The sequence below is a fragment of the Musa acuminata genome, chromosome BXJ3-8, assembly GCF_036884655.1.
Source record: "Musa acuminata AAA Group cultivar baxijiao chromosome BXJ3-8, Cavendish_Baxijiao_AAA, whole genome shotgun sequence".
NCBI lineage: Eukaryota > Viridiplantae > Streptophyta > Magnoliopsida > Zingiberales > Musaceae > Musa > Musa acuminata.
This window is the reverse complement of record NC_088356.1, coordinates 2,901,368-2,922,097: the sequence shown is the minus strand read 5'-3', so window position 1 is coordinate 2,922,097 and position 20,730 is coordinate 2,901,368. Positions and strand designations below refer to the sequence as shown.

Genomic DNA, 20,730 nt, shown 5'->3' with positions numbered 1-20,730 from the left:
TATCTGATGCCACCAATGGGAATTCTCTTTGCTGCAGAAGAGAAAAAGCTTGCCCATGTTTGTCGATCATAAAGAACAGCAGCAAGAACATTTAGGTGTCGCTTCCCTCTGTCGTTAAGTCCCACCTGGAACGGATTGCAATATTCTAGAGCCTGGGATAGTCCCCGGGCGTTGGCGTTACCGCCGAGCCAGGTCACGGTGGCTTGTAACCCGGGTGTGGGTGTGGCAGTTGATACACTCCGGCTTGCCGGTTCCAAGACCTGTTAGTCGAGCTTTGTTGTCTGGACGAATGCCCAAGCTAAGGCGGGGAGAGCACTGCGTCAGGCTAGCTTTACAGAGCAGCGATCACCTCTCGCTATCGGCGGTGTGGGGATAACGGGCCAGCGTGCCCTTCCAACCACACTCTTGACCAAACCAAACCACCGCCGCCTTATTGCATATTTTTATGTTCCTCTCATATGCTTTTAGTTGATTTCGTTGATAATTTTCCGCTATGGACAGAAGAAGGCACACGTAAAACTCCACGACGTTTCCGGGGCCGAAAAAAAGGGTGTGAGGTTAGAAAACCTGACGCCCACGCCTGTCTCTCTCTCTCTCTCTCTCTCTCATGCAGGTCTTGCCCTTCGTCTTCCCCGGACACGTGCACAGATTCCTCTCGCCACCTTCCTCCGATCTTCTAATATAAATCATGCTCGCGAGGGCCGACCTCAGCCCCTCCTCGCACATGACGGCACCTTCGTCGAGAGCAGAGCAAGCGGGAAGGCCGAGCGCACTACTGTTAATCGCAACCTGGTAACTCCTCCCATTTTACCATAACAGTTCTCTTCTAATCGGGGTAGTTCCTGCAGTCGCTCGCTTCCACGCCACCACTTCTCTCTTCTTGCTGCTTCCTCCCTTTCCTCGGGCAATCCTCTCTGCCTCTCACCATCTGCCCTTTTGATTGTTGCCGCCACACTGTTCGACCGATGGTTTGACCATTCCTTGTCTGTTTCCCTTACACCATCGGAGGCGACTATGGCTTCTAGCTCCATATCGATTGCTTTCAGACAAACGTGACCACCGAAGATTTCTTCTGGGTCACCACCCGTTTGCTTTGTTGCACTTCTTCTCCCTCAAGTTTCTCTTTGCTACAGGGTGCGGCTGTGGACATCCCAATGTTGATGTTGGACTTGGAGATGAACGAGATCCAGATGAATATTAATTAAGCTATGGCGACGAGTACTCCACCCTTGTTGGTTGCGACCTTGTTCGCTCCACCTGGCCCATGCTTCTTTTACTGTTCCACCCCTTATAATATTCACGTACCACCGTCGTACGCCATGTCGAAGGTATAGTTGATGCGAGCCCGCCGTAGTTGGTTGGTAATGTGGGAGAGTAGATCCACCGTCCACTATGGCCATGTGGATGTCTACCGGTCGATGGATGGGGTTCCCTATGTCATTAGTGGCACTTTCGAAGGGTATTTACGCCAGTATGAGGATGTCCGTGAATACTCGATCGTGCTATTTAAGTAATGTTTAGGCTCAAAGGACGGACGGGAAGCGAGGCGAACCCTCTTGACGACTAAAATTTGCTTCCCTGTTTCAGATCGGTCCGCCGCGAAGAGAACAAGGAGAAGGGAAGGAACCACCGCCGGGTCCGCGGAGGAGGAGATGGTGGCGTGCGCGGCAGTGAGCGTGCCCGGTTCGTCTCCGGCGGCGGCGACGGTGAGGGATCACCTCCGCGAGGGAATGCGGCGATCGCGGTCGGCACCGCAACTCCGGTGCTCCTTGGCCGTAACCCGCGCTGCCACCCCGGCGTCGCTGAAGAGCAGCCGATCGATCGGCGTGTTCCCCTTCGGATCCATCGTCACCAACTCGATCCGGTCATTCCTGTTCGAGGAGGAGGAGGCGGGAGGCGGCATGAGGGTGGAGCCGGCGGATGATAGTGACGAGGAGGCGGTGTCGGGTTTGGATGAGGAGGACAGAATCAGGCAGGAGGAGCGAGCCAATTGGGTGGCGCGGATCTCGGAGCTGAGGCGGCGGTGGAGGGATCGGCAACACAAGCACGAGGAGGAGGGAGCCGAGGAAGAGGATGGGTACTGTGGGGTGAGTTACGACACGGACGAGGAGGTGGGAGGGCAACGGGACGAGTGGGATCGGGAATCGTTCGCCAGGTTGTTGGGGCGAGTCCCGTGGTCGGAGGCGGAGCTCTTCTCCCAGCTGGCGTACCTCTGTTACATGGCTTACGAGATCCCCGATATCAAGGTCAGTTCTCTCCCCTCAATCTCTCCCGTCCATTTCAGTTTCAACGGCTCTAATTGTACTAGTAACTTCTTCCCAACGCTCCAACTAAGCAACCGCCCATTCGTTTGAGAATTCCACGTTTTCTATTATATATATTTAGAGGAAACTCACACGAAACGCCTGAACGAGAAAAAGGCGGGTTTGGTTTTCGATCCGTCCCAAAAACTATTTAACATATTCTATGTGTTTCTCTCACAACTCACCTTTGCGATAGCCACATTGTGTGTGGGAGATACCGTCGTGTCGTGTGCAGGTTTACGTGATTGTGCTACTGCTGCTAATTACTGTCCAACTATATTGGTCAGATAGAGCTTATAGCTGGGGGTTGCTTCAGTATGGCGCATTGATGTCGATATGAAGACATCGACACGTGTTTTTTCTTTTTCTTTAGTGACATGTTTTGAACTCATGCGGAATGGCCATCAGAATCACATTGGACATTTACATGGATAACATTATGGGCCGTGCCACAGTCGGAAATGGACCCACCGTGAGCCCAAATGGGTGTGTGAATCGCGTGCAAAGAAATGTATATTATATATCTTTACCCTGTTGCTGCTGCGAATCACAGGCGACGGAGCTGTGGGAGGAGTCCGAGCTTGGATTCGTGACCTCGTCCTTGGAGAAGAAATCGCAGGCCGCGATCAGGGCACAGCACGAGAGCGACCCGCGAGCGGCTCCTGGATTCGCTACCTCGACGGGGGCCCAGCTCAACAACCATTCGTGCCGGCCGTCCCTGGCCTACGAGATCGCGGCCTCCGCCGCCTCCTATATCCATTCCCGCGCCAAGGGCCTGCTTTCCCTCGGCAGTGGAGCTGCCTCCGCCGAGATCGCGGCCTCCGCCGCCGTCGCGTCGGGTCCCTACAGATGTGGTTACAAGAACCCCGAGGTGGCGGCGTACGTGGCGGCGTCGACCATGACGGCGGTGGTGGCGGCGGAAGAGGAGGCGAGGCAGGAGGCGGCCAAGGATCTCCGCTCCCTCCATTCCTCCCCGTGCGAGTGGTTCGTGTGCGATCACGACAGCACGTGCACTCGCTGCTTCGTGATCCAGGTTCGCCTTTGACGCTCAAAGTTCCTTCTTATCCGCACTTCCACCACCACTCCAATGAGTCGCGTACGTCTCGATCTGCAGGGATCCGACTCGCTGGCTTCTTGGCAAGCAAATCTACTCTTTGAGCCCATCAAATTCGAGGTATGGCTGCCCAGATTTCTCCAATGGTTCGCCGCTCCTGTCAGAAGCGAGCTCTGACGTTGGCATGACCCCGAACAGGAGATGGAGGTTCTGGTGCACCGGGGAATCTACGAAGCGGCTAAGGGCATCTACGAGCAATTCTTGCCGGAAATCAAAGAGCATCTCAGTCGGCACGGCGACAGGGCCAGGCTGCGGTTCACCGGCCATTCGCTGGGGGGAAGCCTCTGCCTCCTCGTGGGCCTGATGCTGCTGGCTCGAGGCGACGTCAGGCTCCGCCAACTCCTCCCCGTCGTCACGTTCGGGTCACCGTCCGTGTTCTGCGGGGGGCAGCGGGTCCTGGAGGAGCTGGGGTTGGACGAGGGGTTCGTCCGCTCCATAATGATGCACCGCGACATCGTCCCCAGGGCCTTCTCCTGCAATTACCCCAACCACGTCGCCCATGTCCTCAAGCGCCTCAACGCGGCCTTTCGCTCCCACCCTTGCCTTAACAATCAGGTACTATAATACGCTGACCACTTGTTCCTCTTTGTCGGATTGTTTCTTTTGACCATTGCATACTGTTTTTGTAAAGCAGAAGGTTCTGTATTCTCCACTGGGCCAGATTTACATCCTCCAGCCCGATGACAAGTCTTCGCCTTTCCACCCGCTACTCCCTCCGGAAGCCGCTCTCTACGCGTTGGACGGGAAGAACGACGCGGGAGGGAGCTCACCGAGAGGTACGACCGCAAGCGCGCTGCGAGCCTTCATCAACTCACCACATCCGTTGGAGACCCTGAGCGACCCCATGGCGTACGGTTCGGAAGGCACCATCCTCCGTGACCACGATTGCAGGAATTACGTCAAGGCGATCAACGGCTTGCTGCGGCAGCACACCAAGTCAGCGAGGCGGAGGTCGAGGAAGCACCGGCGCAACCGATGGTGGCCACGTCTCCCCGTCCCCGCAAACGGAGCCCTACCTGCTCATTCATAATCCGCTCTTGGAGAAGCCAGCTTTGTTAACTGACAACGTGGCTGCTGGGCTTTGAGGACATCGCTCTATATATAGTATGTATGTATATAGCGAGGGTTGCTCGTACGGAGATGGAGTGCTTCGGATTTGCTCCTCCCAATTGTTTTCTGGAGTCCTTTTGACCCATATGTATCGTTAATGCAAATAATTGTATATGGTTTGGGATGCATCACCAAGTATCTGATTAATTAATGGAATCAACAACTGGAGATGTGTGCTTAGTTTATATCTCGATTAAAAGACCAATTTTAATCGAATTAAAAATTAATCTCAATACTGAAATTAAGATCTGATATGTTGTTGCTATTCTTAGTTAATCGAGAATCGAGTCTAGTCGATGCCATGATAAATCAAAAATTACCTTAAGTATTCGGTGCAATTTTTCAGTAACGGATTGAGATGAGACAAAATGTTGAGTTTTTTTTTTTTCTTTTGTATGAAATTATGAATTGTATCGCTTGAAGAAAAAGTTGTCTTCCAAGTGTTACCATACTCGAAAAATAGATCGGGTTAAATTAATTTCATAATATCATATTAAAAAATAAATTTAATATATCAAAATATATTATAAATAGAGATGATATAATAGTGCATTCAAAATATTCCAAATATGTTGGGTTTGAAAATATTATTTATCATTATCCCATCCCACTCATGGAGTGAATGATTAATGATAATAAATATATCCATCGCTCGGGGTGATTGGGTGGCGAGCGAAAACTCATGACAATGATCGAGGATTAGCTGGATCGTCGTTCGTTGCTCCAAATGTTGGTGATAAGCCAATTCGTGCCGGGCCTTGACAAGGGCTAGGGAATATACCTCCGGTTTATGAAGTCTGAGGCGCTCACTCTTGGTGGCCTAATAGGTCGTCCTATCCTCACCAACTACTAAGAGAGTCGCCACTTCCTCAGCCAACCTTAACGTTCTTACCAGCCCCAATGAAGCAATCTTCTCCCTAGACTCTTATCAAAGCATGTGCGCTCAGCTACTCTATGATCTAATTCATCATGTCGAGGTGGTCTGTATCCAAATGTGTTGTCTTCACCTCCGACTTTATCCATGCCATCTGCCTCCTAGAGAAGCATTGGCCATGATTGTGCCATCACATCCAATCTGACGAGTTCAATGCTAAGATCATTGATCGATATGTATCTAATACATGAAAAATCATAAACTATTGACACTTATATGTACATAAATGAAGTTGATAAATAATTTAAATAAAAAATTAAAACTACGTTAGTTTAGAATCATGGCTCTTTTGTTAGATACCTAAAAAAGGAAGGTATTTTACTCAATATGTCCTACCATTTTTGTCACAATAAAATAGTATTACTGAAAGATAAAACACGATGAGTTATTCATTTATATTTGAGTCGATAGGTGAAGCTTTTAGGATAGTTATGTATATTTTGAATATGAATTCTAATAAATTAGTTTCATCTATTCTATTTGAGTTATGGAGTAGTAGAAAACTCAATGTATATGTATATATATATATATATATATATATATATATATATATATATATATATATATATATATATATATATATATATATATATATATATATATATATATATATATATATATATATTTGGGGTCGATTTATAAAGATAGAAGTCTTTAATCCACATGAAAAAAAATAGATCCAACCACTATTTTTGAATATTTTATTAGTTATCTAAAAAAATTTAAGAGATATAGATTTTATTGACTTAATCATAATACGATGATGGTAAAATATGGTAATGCAAGATTTATAGAAAATGATAAAATCATGAAAAATCTCGAAAGATTAATTTTAATATAGAAGATATGTGGTTGATACTCATTTATCATTTTCTATTTGAGAGGTTATTGTTTCTTAAATTACTGAACAAATTGATAATAGTGAATAATAAAATAACTTTAATGTACTTTGATATAATATTGATGTCATCGCTAATAATCTTCTAGATTAATCATAATCAATAGTATTGAGAAAATTTTAAACGAAAATGAGACTTGTCATTTATGATGATTATGTGGTATATCTAAAAAAATTAAATTATGATATAAGAATTAAAAGAGACCTCTTAAATTTTTCACAGCCATGGAAAGTAATAATTCTGAAAAGTGATACAATGTAACGAAAGAAGAGATAAAATCAATAGACCAAAATGATATTTAGAACTCGTTGAATTATCTAATAACTCGGTTATAAATGAATTTTTAAGATAAAATATAATTTAAAAGATAATATTGAATGATAAAAGGTTAGACTTAGCCAAATATTTTTTTTAGAAAGAATAGATCGCATTGAGTATTGTCATAAGATTAGAAGCTTAGTACCATATTGAGTTATATCAGATATGAAAATAATATTTCTAAATAGGTATTTTAATGAGAAAATTTATATGGAACGACATTAAGGATTCATAGAGAAGAAAAAGAAAAGTTGGGTATGCAAACTTAGAAAATCTATTTATGATCTTAAATAAGTTTTTAAAAATTGATATATAAAGTTTCATAATATCATTACTTCTATTAGATTTAAGAAAAATATTATTGATCAGTATATATATTTGAAGGTCAGTGAAAATAAGTTTATTATATTAATTTTATATATTAATGATATTTTGCTTACTAGTAGTAATCTTGATTTATTATACGAAACTAAGATTTTCTCACTAAGAATTTTAAAATAATTGATATGAATGAGTTAGTTTATGTTATTAACATTGAGATATTTAAGATAGAACTCAATAGTTATTAAGATTATTTCACAAAGGATATGTTGACTGAGTCTTAGGGAGATTCAATATATAGTTTTGTTCGAATGATGATATATCTATTACTAGACATACAAAATTCAATTAAGATTAATATCCTAAAAATGACTTAAAATTGATTAAGAATATTTATTATACATGCTTAAAACTATACAAGGTTAGATATCAATTTTATAATTGGAATATTGGGTAGATCTAGTTCAACCTAGGAATGAAACATTAAAAAGCTACAAAGAAAGTGATTAGATATTTACAGGGGATGATAAATTGCATGCTCATATATAGAAGAAGTTGACCGATGAGATATTTATATGTTGATTTTACGAATTGTCTCAACACTAAGAAGTCCATTTTATGATTTATATTCATGTTAGTTTGATAGGTAATTTCTTAACAAAATATAAAGCAATCGCTTATTATATCATTAACGATGAAAGAGGAAAGGAACGGGCAAGGGTTGGAGAGGGATCCACTGTCGAGGGCGAGTAGCCGACCACACTAAAACATACCCTCATTGTTGTGGCCGCACCTGATGGCGACGCCGGGTGTAGTCACGGCAACAGCTAGGGTAGCAGCGAATGCATCACGCGTCGTACATCAATGGTCGTGGAGCCTCGCTCGTCTCACCTGTTCTGATACCATGTTGTAAAGAATAGAAGATAAGAAAACTTTAATACATTAATATATCCCTCTCCTATTTATACATATTAGGAGGAAGGATTTCCCTCTCCATCGGAATAGATGATTTTTCTCAACAGAAATTTTTTTTTTCAACAGAGATTTCTTTGTATAGTTGAGAAAACCGTAAGAAAACTTGTATGAGAATTTTTTTAAGAGATTTTTTTTAAGAAAACTTGTAAGAGATTTTTTTTAAGAAATTAATATTCCCAAAGCGATTTGTCGAGACGGATTAATATTCCCAAAGAGATTTTTTTTAAGAAATTAATATTCCCAACAAAGCGGAGCAGTAGCTGCTTCGGTCGAGACGGGAAACACGTGGTGGTGTCATAAAGCGATTTGTCGTGTCAACGACATTAAACTATAACGGTATTCATTAGATGACATTAATATTCCCACGTCGAAAAGCAGACTGCCACGTGTATGTGTGACTCGACGATTACCTTGAGAGAGGATGGTGTTCCCTGCCTCGGTATGGGCAGGAAATCCATACTTACACGTAGCTGCGATTTCTCGGCATGCCATTGCAACATCCCAGAAAAAGGCCACGTGCCAACAACGTGCGAGACCATGAAGAGTAAACACACACAGATTTGACGTCCTAAAGATTCAATTATTTTCGACACTAACAAAAGACATACACGAAATAGGATATCAATTGATTCCAAATCAGCAAACCTATCACAGGAGGTTTTGACTTTTAAGAGACTCCAAACAAGAGAAAACAGGTCAGCTAAACAGATGGTTCACTGAGAAAGTCAATCTGTACACAGGAATGTAACAAATGAACATCCGTTAGCTGAACACTGTCAAAGTCACTTGAAGAGCTAAAAGAAGATTGGCATCACCTAATCCGCTTGAAGAAGATAGTCTAATTCAATCTAAGTTACTGCACAGAGCATATTCACAATTTAGGCTACAACACTTGGATTGTGGATGTCATTTGGAGGTCTCCTATGACTGAAAATGAGTATATCTCTGCATGGACTATCATCAGAAACATGTGCACCATGATGTTCAAAGCAATTTGTCTGTGTCAGAATTAAGATCTTCATTTGTCTCCTCCTGATTCTCATCTTCCTGGATATGAGGACAACATAGAGTTTCTTAGACACCGAAACTGATATTTTAAATGGTATAAAAATGAAACAACTGTATATAAAGTTGTACAAATACACAAGATTAGTACATCAAATGGAAGCACCGAGATAAGCTTTAGCTTAATATAGATGTTGGCGTAGCTTTTTGTTGCTCCACCTGCTCTGTTGTTTGTATCATCTTATTCGGGCTAGCTTTTGTAATTTATTTATGAACAAATATGCAAACAATGTTTCTTGGTACATCTTATGCATTGATGAACATGTCCTATATGTTGTCATTTGAACTGCCATATGCATGCAACCAACAAGTTTCAGGCAAGTTACTGATATAAAAATCTCACCCATCAGAAGATGGATCATGTAACATCAAACCATATAATTTCCATCACGAACCAACTCCTAGATTCCGAAATGTTATACTGAATTTGCCAACATGGTGCACCTGCTATAAGATCCTGATTGCACCCTTAACAGGTACTTTATTGATGCTGGGTGTTGTGTTAATCTTTGGGTCACTTCGACATATGGCTACCCTTTCGCTACTAGCTGATATCTTCATGTCTACCAGATGATGTGTATGAGATCGGATCAATTGTTCAACACTGCATCACCCAAATATTAGTGAAATAGGTAACTGCAGTGGCACTTGTGTCCGATCTTATACAAAATCACACTGTGGTGTGAATCTCCTAATGACAATGGCTTATTCCATGATTCTCGGACATGGGCGCCTATTCAACATCCATATTCATTTGAACTTTGTCACCATTATTGAGCAATACAACATGGTCGACATGGTTTTGTATTTAGCCATTCTCACTCTAGTGCTACTCTAGTAATGATTGCTCAGCGATCCGTGGGTCTAACCAAACAAGGCTTTACTTCCCAGAATAATGACACAGCACCATATTGCAGCATGCATGCTATGCCACGGCTGTGTAGTCACTTAGAGCAGTTACAACATATTTGATGATGGTATCCACAAATATGGGGTGTGCAGACCAGCAAGAGCAGCATGACTAACACATGGAGTAGCTGTTCCATGCCAACTAGCATGGATGACTTATCAGATCTTTACATCGAATACCATGTGAAAACCTCTGTAAATTTCTGTAAATCTCATCGAAAATTAACTCATAATGAATATTGCATCACAACCCTACTACCGTCCGCACGTTACACCAAAACTTGGTTAGCTTTATAGTCTCATTGCCAAAATCATTAAATACACAAAGTCTTGTGTGCTTAATTGGCTTATTTAGAAGTCTGAATTATCACCTATTATGCTCCCTCTGACACTGTTCATAGTTCAAAACCTCAAGTTGAATTACTTGTCCAGACCAAGCAAGTTTCATGTTTCAAACTTCAAAGGTTTCAGTTTACTGTAAAAGAATTTCAGCCATAAAATGACAATTAAAACTATAGAAAGACCAACAAAGAAGAATATAGGGTCCAAGAATACATTTGAGAAAAAATAACATATATGTCTTGTTGTTTAGAGACTCCAGAAGTATAGTTCAGCCATATCTCATCAAACAATAAAAATAGTTCCATTACAAAGAATAAAAAGGTGAAATAGCTCCTTTTTTCAAAGACTATTGATCCTAATTTGTTAAAACTCTTTTAACATAAATTTATCTACGTCTCTATGATACAAGCTGTATGATAGCAACAATTAATAAAAAAACCTTCCCATTATAACTTAACTAATTCCAAATTTCCAACATAGTGAAAATGCCTATTGAACAAGAATCAGCATGCATAATGATATGCATATCTATATAAATCAGACTTGGTGAACATTCTGTCAGGACCTAGCTCTTGTTTGTCTAAAGACCAAATCCAATAATTGAATTTGCAAGTTCGATGAAACATCATTTCTTAACACTTTGGTGATTTGATTTGTGTATGCTGGATCATCAAAGGAAGCCAGTAGAGTACAAAGTTGCCAAGAAAAATAGAAAACCAAGGCTCTGTTATTGACATATTATCATAACCACAGATCTGACTATTGGACTAAGCAAGTTCTGGCACGATACTACTATGTATGACAGATCAGCAAACCGAAAAAAGGGTTTCACTATATTTTGGTAAACATTTTATTTTGTTACATTTATCATATGTCCAAAACTAAGAGAAATGAGATATTGCTATACATAAGGCCTAAGAAAAAAGCAACCACATTATCAAAAAATTCAGCATCCGACAGCATGATAGAAATAAAAATTTTAGTATTTTCAAGCCAAATCAGATTACAAGTTGACAGCAAAGGAAGACAAAAGAGTGCAAGTACCTCATCAAGCTCTGTATCAGTTGGCCATTCCTGGAATTGCACACTCGGAGCATGTTGGAGCTTTGAAAGATTATCTAGTATCTTGGCTTTTATATCGTCCAATGACTTGCGTGAATTCTTATTTTCCATATTACTTGTTGCGACATGGATGTTATAGTCTGGGCCATAGTACCCGAGATATTCATGATCAGGCATCTTGTCATTCACTTCAACATGAAGGGCCACTCCAGTCTGCACCAAAAGTTTGAAAAACCAAAAGCAGTTAGAATTGAGTAAGAAAAACTAAACAAAGTATGAAGACAGCATATCCTTGTAGAAAGTTTGTAATATTCATATTTACAGTGGCAAAATGGTTATGCATGTCAGGTGACCAGATATTCTTAGTTAACTTGCAAGATGTGAAAGTTATGTATCAAAAAATCATGAACGGTAGTAATATTTAAAAAAAAAGAAACAAAATCTTTGTCAAATGTTAAGTAAAATGTGAATCTAATACTAGAGTTAACTGAAACAAGAACACTGATAAGTTAATATGTCATGATTAGAGAAATAAAACATAAGTTAATCGCTTTAGATTCTAACAATGAAACAATCCACTACATGGACCCATGGGACATAAAAAATACCATACTACTAGAAAATGGTGTAATTGACGAACTTGCACAAACAATTGGTTTGATAAAAAAAAGCATTTCATACCTCGTAGCACCAACAGCGAGCAACATTACGTAATGTATAGCCACCTCCACCAAGCAGCATCAGTGGCACATTAAAAGATCGAAGGTATCTTACGCACTCTGCATGGCCTTTGACAGAAAGATTGAAACAACCCAATCTGTCTCCAGATAAGGAGTCGGCACCACATTGAAGCACCACAGCATCAGGGTTGAAAACTTCCATAACTTTTGCTATGATAGGTTTGAATAGATAATGGTAGCTCTCATCATCGATTCCATCATTTAAAGGGACATTTACAGCATAATATTTCCCTTTCCCATAGCCATTGTCGAGTAAATGTCCTGTCCCAGGAAAATATTCTCCAAACTTGTGGAATGAGACTGTCATTACTCTATCAGTTGTGAAGAAAGCCTCCTCGACACCATCTCCATGGTGGATATCAATGTCCACGTAGAGAACACGCTGCAAGCAGATAAGAAATGAACATATCAACAAAAGGGAGTGGAAAACAGAGGAAGATAAATACAAGGCACACTATAATAGGACATGTTAAGAGTAAACTTTTGAAGCATGAGAAAATGTAGGTGTCTGTCCAAGTCAACACTCAAGCCATCAGTACTGAATCATATCAATCCAAGAAACTGATTATGTTCAAACAAATTCTATATCGGCAAGTAATGCGGTGCCTCAGACTACTATTTTCCTTTTGCGAAACCAATTATGGATGGGCCTTAAAAGGGCACCAGAATTTCTCAGTTCACGAGTATATGATTTGGTCAAAATGTTGCAAGTCAACTCTGGGCAAAAAAAAAAAAACCCTAAAGAATAATTAAGAGTAATGAAATAAATAGATACATCTCCTCAAATCATGAAAACCCTAATCTTGAAGGAATCGCCTAAAACCAATAAGGGATCGAACTCGGGAATGCCAATGTTGCATCTAGATGCAGAGAACAAAACAGAGGGATCGCTCCCAAAAATTTGTTGGATTTCTAATTGGTATATAAGGAAGAAAAATCACCATCAATCTATTCTGTAATCAAAGAAAGAAATGATCTTTAAATGACAAGAGATTGTGAAAGTAACTAAAATAAATAAATAACAGCATGCATAAATAAAAGCCAAGAACAGTAATTCCCTTGGAGCTATTGTTCTTAGTAGATAGATTTCAAAGAGGAGCGTGTCCTCCGCTCCACCCCTTCTTCCGATCATAGTTTGATGACAATGTTTGAGAAAGGTGCGATCGAACTTAGGTCAGGAGCAAACCCGATACACATAAGGAACGATGGAAGGAGGAGGAGAGCAATGAGGGGACGAGAAGGGGGCTCACGTCGTGATTCTCGAGAAGCTTGAGGATGGCGAGGACGATATCGTTGACGTAGCAGAAGCCGGAGGCCTCGGAGCGCTTGGCGTGGTGGAGGCCGCCGGACCAGTTGATGACTATGTCGGCGTTGCTGCGGTTGAGCTCCTTGGCGGCGTCGACGGAGGCGCCGGTGTAGGTCTGGCAGAACTCGAAGAGCCGGTAGAAGACGGGGCAGTCGTCGGTGATGTTGAAGCGGCGGGCGACGCAGGGGTTGGTCAGGGTCTCGGGATTGGCGGATTGGAGGAAGGCGACGTATTCGTCGGTGTGGAAGGCGCAGAGGTCGCGATCGCGGGCGAGCTGGGGATGGATGACCTTCATGCGGTCGAGGAGGCCGTACTTCTCGAGGAGAGCGTGGGTCATCCGGATCCGGTGGGGCTTCATCGGGTGTCCCAGACCGTAGTAGTAGTTCCCCACATCCGGGTCGTAGAAGTAGCTAACCCTCCGTTTCACCGCGTCCGCTCCCGACGTCGACGGCAACGAGTTTCCGCCGCCTGCGCCCTCCATGCTGTCGCCCACCTGCTTCGTTGCTCGACGACGCCAATAGTCGAGAGAGACACAGAGAGACACCCACAGACGTCTATTTATTCATGAACGGAGGAGCCCTTTCATTGTTCTCATATAATATTATTATATTATTGTAGTTACCATATAACCTAAACCCACTCGAATTTGACTCCGAATTCAACTCAGTAAGACCCAAACCCAAAGACTTTTTGCCGAATTGACTCACCAAAACCGATTTCATCGCATAAACCCACTCGAATTTGACTCCGAATTCAACTCGGTAAGACCCAAACCCAAAGACTCTTTGCCGAATTGACTCACCAAAACCGATTTCATCGCATAGCAACGCGTTTCATCAACTGAAACGACCGGGACACGTGTCGCCGCCGCGAGCCCCGTTGCACCACCTGGGGAACGATTTAGGTTACGATCACCATGTGGGATTTGCTCCCAGCCGAAAAACAGGAAGGAAGTTTAGTTTTGGAAAGATGACGTGCACATCCAAAGACTAAACCGCTATCGTTTGCTTAAATATTTTAGATCAGTGATTTATACTTCAAATAAATTAATGTGTATGCCATCTCATGGAATTCTCATTAGGCTAAATCTTGCCTACACTAAAATGGGATCAATGTTATGATGTTTGATACAAGTAGTAGAAATATATTTGTAACAAATTCATATTATAAGTATATATGATAAGTAATCCACCTTCTAAAAAGGATGATCATATTATAAGTACATAGTATTGCAAATCTAAAACTTTCAATATTATGATAAGTTTCATTTTTATCATATAGATTAGAAAATCATTCCAAAGTTTATATTAACTTGAAATATCGAGAAAATATCTCGAAAGTAAAAAAAAAAAGATTTAAAGATCAATAAATAAAAAAATCAACTAAAAAGTTAATATAAGATTAATTGATTCAGTAATTTGGTAATACCTACTTACATCCATCATAAAAAATAAAAATTTTCACTATGTGAAATCAATTATAAATATTTTTAACTCGATTCAAGTATAAATCTCTCTATACATTTTATCATATAATTTTTTATAAAAAAATTCACCCTCTCTATATATAATAAACTCAGAAATACTTAAAAAGTCTCTTATTTTCTCACATCTTACATCCCCATCAAAACCTAAAGATTTATGAGCTGTTTTGGGTTTCTTTTTTTCGTAAGGAATTCTTTTTCTGCTTTATTTTTTTCATATCTTACTTTTTCACTAGGACATAGAAGATTCATGAACATTTTATTTAATTTTTTTCATATGACACTCTTTCCATACTTATATTATTTATTATGTAAATATATTAAATACTTATCGAGTAAATACTTATGTGTGAAATTAAATTAAAATAAAAATAAAAATACTTAACTACATTTGATCACATGAGCTATATCGATTGAGTTTTATCTGACCATATGAGTTAGACCACCATATAAATTGAGTTATATCTAACCACATGTGCATAAACCATGACCTATGCTGATATAGCCAAACAACTTAACTCATATCAAACCTAACTCCTCTTATTCAATTAGATTTTAATATTTTCAAAGTAATTAAAAATATTATATAAATAATAATTAACCTCAAATTTATTTTTTTTCATGAATTAACTAATTTAGATTCATAATTCTAAATTTAAAACTAATTAAATCATAAAAATTCATACATAATTCTTTGAAACATAAACATATCTAATAAAATAAGTATAAACTACTATTAAATTAATTAATCATTCAAACATCATAATTTAATAATTATTATTTATTAATAATATAATTTTAAAATTAAAAATATTATTATGTAATATACAAATCATAATAATTTTATATCAAAGATTTTAAAATATAAATAAAAATTGAGGAACCCCTTTATATAAGAGAAGATAATCTCTCCAAAGTAATAATTTAATTTTTAAATTTTAACTTTTAACTTACTTTCACATATAAAAATAAAATTACAATACTTATTACTTATAATTTAAATTTGAACTATTTATTTTCTAAAATTAAATCACTAAATAGGAAATAAATTAATTAATAATTTAATCAATTGATAAAAAAATTTTAACTGTTTTACATGATTAAAAAATAATCTCAATTATTTCCTTAATCACTCTATAAAAAGTTAATAATTAAAATAAAAAATATATTATTATAATAATTTGATTTTTCTCAAGTGAGAAAAAATCATTTGCCATAGAAGAAAAAATGTGATGAGATATCATCATAGCAACGCACTGCTCTTTTCGCATGTTTGAAGCGAGACTAATTTTTTGCTGGAGAAAAGAACGTAGGCGTAGTGCTTCAATCATTAAGATTTCTTTGTTTGTTCCTTCTGCAGGAGAACACGTCTTCTTCTGTGTCAACTCATGCAACAAAGATGGGCACCAAAGAACACGCATGCAACAATGGACATTTAAGAAGTATTTAAGAGACCAAAACCAAAGGATCTTAACCTTCTAACCAATGCAAGCATCACTAATGCCAGTGAACAATCAACCACCTCAATCTCAACCAAGCAAAAACACAGCAAGCGAATAAAAATGACTTGGAGATTACAGAAACGGAAGAGTAATCATCATGTCTTATGAGCCTCTGCGTAGTTCATCAATACATGAAAACAGCAAGCTTTATACCCGATCTCGTGCTTCACAAGCAGAAGAACGATGATAACCCATGACAACTAAAGTACAGCAAATCGAATGCCTGGAATAAGGAAAAAGAAAAAAAAGCAATGTTCTACGGTGCCAAATTATCTGGAAACAAATCTCTGAAACACATTTTGGGTGTGTTTAAGCTGAAAGATCTATCGAAGAAACAGAAGAGTTTTAAAGGGTGGACAAACAGTGTCATGATTATTTCTTTTGTCATCTAAAGCTTAGTTTCCTTTTCTTTACTTGTGTATCTACAGTTGGGTGGCAGGCTGCTTAGCTTTCTTTTTGTGCTTTGCTGCAGAAGTTGCAGCATCATTGCAAAGTTTGCCATCAGCGGCCTACAATTTTCGGGCCCCTGTACTCCGCACCACGTACAACGAGATCATCGGGCTTGCTCTCCCTCTCCTCCAGCCATGCATACTCCTTGCTTTCACCGGACACCCCAATTGCTTTGCCTGAAATAATGATACAAGCTGCCATAAAAACGCTTGCCTTACAAATGAACATTTGCCTCAGCACAGCACATACATCAATAATCCAAGACGGTTAAGTGAAGATTTTTGTCACATTTTCCACTTGCAAGGTAATTTGTTTCATAAAAAAAATTACAGGGGATGTGTTTTTGATGCCCAACATGATTGAAAAAATATTGAACACCAAAAACATCTTGACACCTCGTGTCCATTAGCCAACAAACAATTTAGCAGGCTCAGAAGATCTAGAGGTACAGTTACTAAAGCAGCCAAAATGAGAGCAAGGACAATTCAATGAAGATTACAGGCAAACTAAATGATCTTTTTTGTCATCATTGATAGTGACAGCCATCCAACTAAAAAATTTAAAGTTCTGACACCTCTCATTGTACTTGACCACAATTTGGACAAGGCCACCATATAACTTAGGAAATCAGTTACCTTCATATCATTAGCCACTAGGGTATCTAGTCAACTGGAGACCTATGACCTGATCATTAAAGCATCTCAATAAAAACCATATGTGACATTATACCGAATATCTTAACATAACATGCAAAGAAGTTTCTGGATAAAAAGTAAAATATTAGGAACATTCATGTAAATAATCAGAACTATCAATTTTAAATAAATATAAAGACAAATGACCTCATTTACCAACACTACTGTATTCTTACAGGCTTTTGAAACTAATGTAATTGTCCATGAAATTGAATAAAATGGATGCAACAATGTAAGAATTTGAATAGAGACATCAACTGAAAGGTCAAAGTGCAATTTGGAGTCAGGAACATACCCGGAAAGCTTGAGAACGCATACTCCTTGTAATAAGAGCAAGCCCTTCCTTCGTCGTCATTGTATGGTGGTCCAAGGACATCCAGAACTGCACAGGAGGTTACTGCAGTAAAACAATGCATGTTACCTCCAGTAGTAGGGTATAAAACAGACGTCTCACAGGGTGCCTTAAAGATGGCGTCAGTGTTCACCTTTGCCAAACATGCACCTGCAGTGTTTTTTTTGACAACAATGACTAATTAATGGCATGAAAAACAAGTCTGAAAGGAACATGCTTCCTTGAGATTTCATACAAACGGAAAGAGTCCAACTGCGCACACACCATTTGAGGATTTGATTTTCTCGTTTGAGCCTTCAGGGTCATTAACCCAATCGTACGACTTAATGTGCATGGAGCCAAAAAGAAGTTTGCTAACAACGGTCATGCCTGGGTGATTGTGAAGTGGAATGACAGCTGCTTGTGGAAGGCAGAAGATACCAATCTGCAAGATTCCAGGAAGCAATAAGGGAGAACTATTACTTGCCAAGTAGTGATTCAACTACATGCATTAAGCAGCAGTGTAAAGAATGTAGGATACCGAGAAATTGGAGCATGCATAAAGGTGCAAATATGTCACAGGAGGAGGCCCATCCGTCACAACATGGTGGAAAAATGGAAGATTTGGGCTTACACCAACATCAGTGAGCTTTAGAGTATCTGCATAAGAGGACAAGGTCACAACTATATCAGATACATGGCACAGCCCCCAAGGTGATCAGGGAACAGTAACTAAAGAATTCCATGCAGAATTGAATATCTTCATATATGATCTCATCCAACCACAAAATGCTACAAAGCAATTTTGCAATACATTCAACTGATTACTATTCAAATTTCCCTATTTTCCCACATGTCAAAAGCGGAGATTCCCAATGATTAGGAGACCAAGAGCAACAAGAAAGTGATTTCATGACCACCATAAACAACAAGAAAGTGATTTCATGACTGCCATATAGTGAATGCACTGACATATCCCCACAAAAAGCTTGATCTTTGATTCAAGCAGTGCAATAAAAGCCTGAATGACAGATGAAAGCGATGAAAAAAAAAGGACCAAAAAGCCATTTCCTAATCATTGGAAAAAAAAAACCTTTTGTACTTACTGAAAGTAAATATATAGATACATAATGTTAAAACAAATATTAGGTCATTTACTAACCGCTTTAGGTTTAACTTTTAGGGTTTATGGTCACCTAATCAAATATTTGAGATGGTATCAGGGCAAGCCAAGAGTTTAAATCCTATTTGTTCCTCTTTCTGAGTGCTTATTAAAAATATTTGTGTAATACCCATTCTTTATTTGAGCATGCACCATACATTTGGGTTTCGCTCACTAGTTAGATCTAAACGAGCTCATGATGAGAATATCACATGGTCTATTGGTGCTTCCATCATGAACTTGGATTTATTTCATACGTCAAAGACCAGCTTGTTCACATAAATTGAACACTTTCTTAACAATTCTGAGATTTGTGGTCACTCAGTCAAATCTTCAAGACATAAAAACACTCCTAGTTAATGTTTCCCATGCCAGAACGGAGATATACACTTGTAGATAAGAACATTGGATAATGATAAGAGTAACTCCTGGTTCATGAATCTATAATCTTTCAAAACATTCAAGAATTTCAAATTTTGTAGTCTATAGGTGAAAAGAACCTTCTGTTACTTCTCAAGTTCTAATAAACCGTGGTGGCCTTAAGTAGGGCAATACGTGAACCAGATCTTGCAAGGAACAGTAGGCATATCCAACATCTACTCTTCCTAATACAACCAAAATTGCAGATTTTAAGCTACGAAATGTCATCTTCAATACATAAGCTCGGCATGAAGAAGTGTTTGTGAATCTCAAGTCAATAAAGAACAAACTACTAATGGCTTAATGCAATCCAGATAATCACATTCACTCAAAACATCAATTTCTACAAAGCAACCCGTGTGAGATAAAGCAGAAAGCAAAGTGAAAATAGAAGAGTAGTACCAAGAACGGATCGGAGGCGCTCCACATCATCCGCCGACGGGATGAACCCACGCCCGCCATGAGCAAACACCTCCTTGCAAGTCTCAAAAAGCCTCTGCACGACACTCGGCGTCGACGTCGGCTTCTTCTGCCGCCTCTTCTTCTTTTTGGAAGAGTACGTGTTCTTCTCCGTCGCCAATTCTGCCCTTCCCGTCGGGTCGGCCAAGCCGCCGTCGACCCCCATCCCAAGCGAACAGATACAAAAGCAACAACGAAAGGCCTAAACGGGGAAGGGCCAATCCACCGAACCCCGAACGTCGGATGCCGGATCGCTAGAACTCGAACAAACACAAGAAAGATCGGCCCTCGAGCAGGAAGAAAAAAATCAGGACGGCTGCTGCGCTCAAGAACAAGTTCATGAACTTTGCTTTCTCAAGAGAGAAATCGGGATAGGGATTGGGATGGCTGCCAAGGGGGTGAAGTTGACACGGACCGATCTCGAGAGGGGCGGAGTTACCAATTTTTTATGGTGTGGGAGAGGAAAACCAGGTGCCATGGCAAGTGATTTCCCGTGGGCTGCTCCAAACTGCCACTGTTCCGCGTGCCGCGGCTCTATATGTATGCGATGCGCTCCACCAAAAAAAAAAAAAATATATATATATATATATATATATATATATATATACTGTTTGTGTAAACAATCTCAAGCCGTGGTCTCGGGACCAACGCGGCTTAGTTCGGGTCCGGATGACGGGGATCTCGTTGGGACGCTCCTTCCGACTGCTGAGGTGGCCGATCCCGATGTTCCGATTGGGATGGGGTCGCTATTCTCTTCGGGCAAGAACTCTTCGCTTGCACGTTCAGTGGGGACCTTCGGCTTCGCACATGTACAAAGGTCGGGTCGGGGA

General features: G+C 40.0%; 3 protein-coding genes across 4 annotated transcripts; 1 reads left to right on the top strand and 2 right to left on the bottom strand.

Annotated features, from left to right (window-relative positions):
* The first annotated feature begins 1,526 nt into the window (after positions 1-1,526).
* On the top strand, positions 1,527-4,648 carry LOC135646121 (phospholipase A1 PLIP1, chloroplastic-like). The gene is made up of 5 exons (XM_065165301.1): positions 1,527-2,246; positions 2,857-3,336; positions 3,418-3,477; positions 3,556-3,972; positions 4,052-4,648. Exons 1-5 carry the CDS (start codon positions 1,653-1,655, stop codon positions 4,445-4,447), a joined length of 1,947 nt encoding a protein of 648 aa, XP_065021373.1. The 5' UTR covers positions 1,527-1,652; the 3' UTR covers positions 4,448-4,648.
* A 4,215-nt stretch (positions 4,649-8,863) lies between these two features.
* On the bottom strand, positions 8,864-13,916 carry LOC135645878 (histone deacetylase 1-like). The gene is made up of 4 exons (XM_065164750.1): positions 13,343-13,916; positions 12,034-12,474; positions 11,335-11,565; positions 8,864-9,021 (listed from the first exon to the last, which is right to left on the bottom strand). The coding sequence occupies exons 1-4, from the start codon at positions 13,877-13,879 to the stop codon at positions 8,959-8,961; spliced, it is 1,272 nt and encodes a 423-aa protein (XP_065020822.1). The 5' UTR covers positions 13,880-13,916; the 3' UTR covers positions 8,864-8,958.
* Positions 13,917-16,435: 2,519 nt separating this feature from the next.
* Positions 16,436-20,391, bottom strand: LOC135645879 (plant cysteine oxidase 2-like). Of its 2 annotated transcripts, none has more exons than XM_065164751.1 (5): positions 19,844-20,391; positions 18,401-18,519; positions 18,145-18,304; positions 17,824-18,030; positions 16,436-17,009 (listed from the first exon to the last, which is right to left on the bottom strand). In XM_065164751.1, the coding sequence occupies exons 1-5, from the start codon at positions 20,064-20,066 to the stop codon at positions 16,885-16,887; spliced, it is 834 nt and encodes a 277-aa protein (XP_065020823.1). In that variant the 5' UTR covers positions 20,067-20,391; the 3' UTR covers positions 16,436-16,884. The 2 variants fall into 2 exon arrangements, with proteins under 2 accessions (XP_065020823.1, XP_065020824.1); XM_065164752.1 differs by having other exon boundaries at positions 17,824-17,925.
* Positions 20,392-20,730: the final 339 nt, after the last annotated feature.

Excerpts from the sequence above, each read along its gene's own strand:
- LOC135645879 (XM_065164751.1), bottom strand. The coding sequence starts at position 20,066 with ATGGGGGTCGACGGCGGCTTGGCCGACCCGACGGGAAGGGCAGAATTG. Across the intron at positions 18,305-18,400 it reads ATGCATGCTCCAATTTCTCG|ATTGGTATCTTCTGCCTTCC; the intron begins GTATCCTACATT and ends GGAATCTTGCAG. Across the intron at positions 17,010-17,823 it reads TGCGTTCTCAAGCTTTCCGG|GCAAAGCAATTGGGGTGTCC; the intron begins GTATGTTCCTGA and ends TCATTATTTCAG.
- LOC135646121 (XM_065165301.1), top strand. The coding sequence starts at position 1,653 with ATGGTGGCGTGCGCGGCAGTGAGCGTGCCCGGTTCGTCTCCGGCGGCG. Across the intron at positions 3,337-3,417 it reads CTCGCTGCTTCGTGATCCAG|GGATCCGACTCGCTGGCTTC; the intron begins GTTCGCCTTTGA and ends CTCGATCTGCAG. Across the intron at positions 3,478-3,555 it reads TTGAGCCCATCAAATTCGAG|GAGATGGAGGTTCTGGTGCA; the intron begins GTATGGCTGCCC and ends GACCCCGAACAG.
- LOC135645878 (XM_065164750.1), bottom strand. The coding sequence starts at position 13,879 with ATGGAGGGCGCAGGCGGCGGAAACTCGTTGCCGTCGACGTCGGGAGCG. Across the intron at positions 12,475-13,342 it reads AGCTTCTCGAGAATCACGAC|CGTGTTCTCTACGTGGACAT; the intron begins GTGAGCCCCCTT and ends ATCTGCTTGCAG. Across the intron at positions 11,566-12,033 it reads CTCGCTGTTGGTGCTACGAG|ACTGGAGTGGCCCTTCATGT; the intron begins GTATGAAATGCT and ends CTTTTGGTGCAG.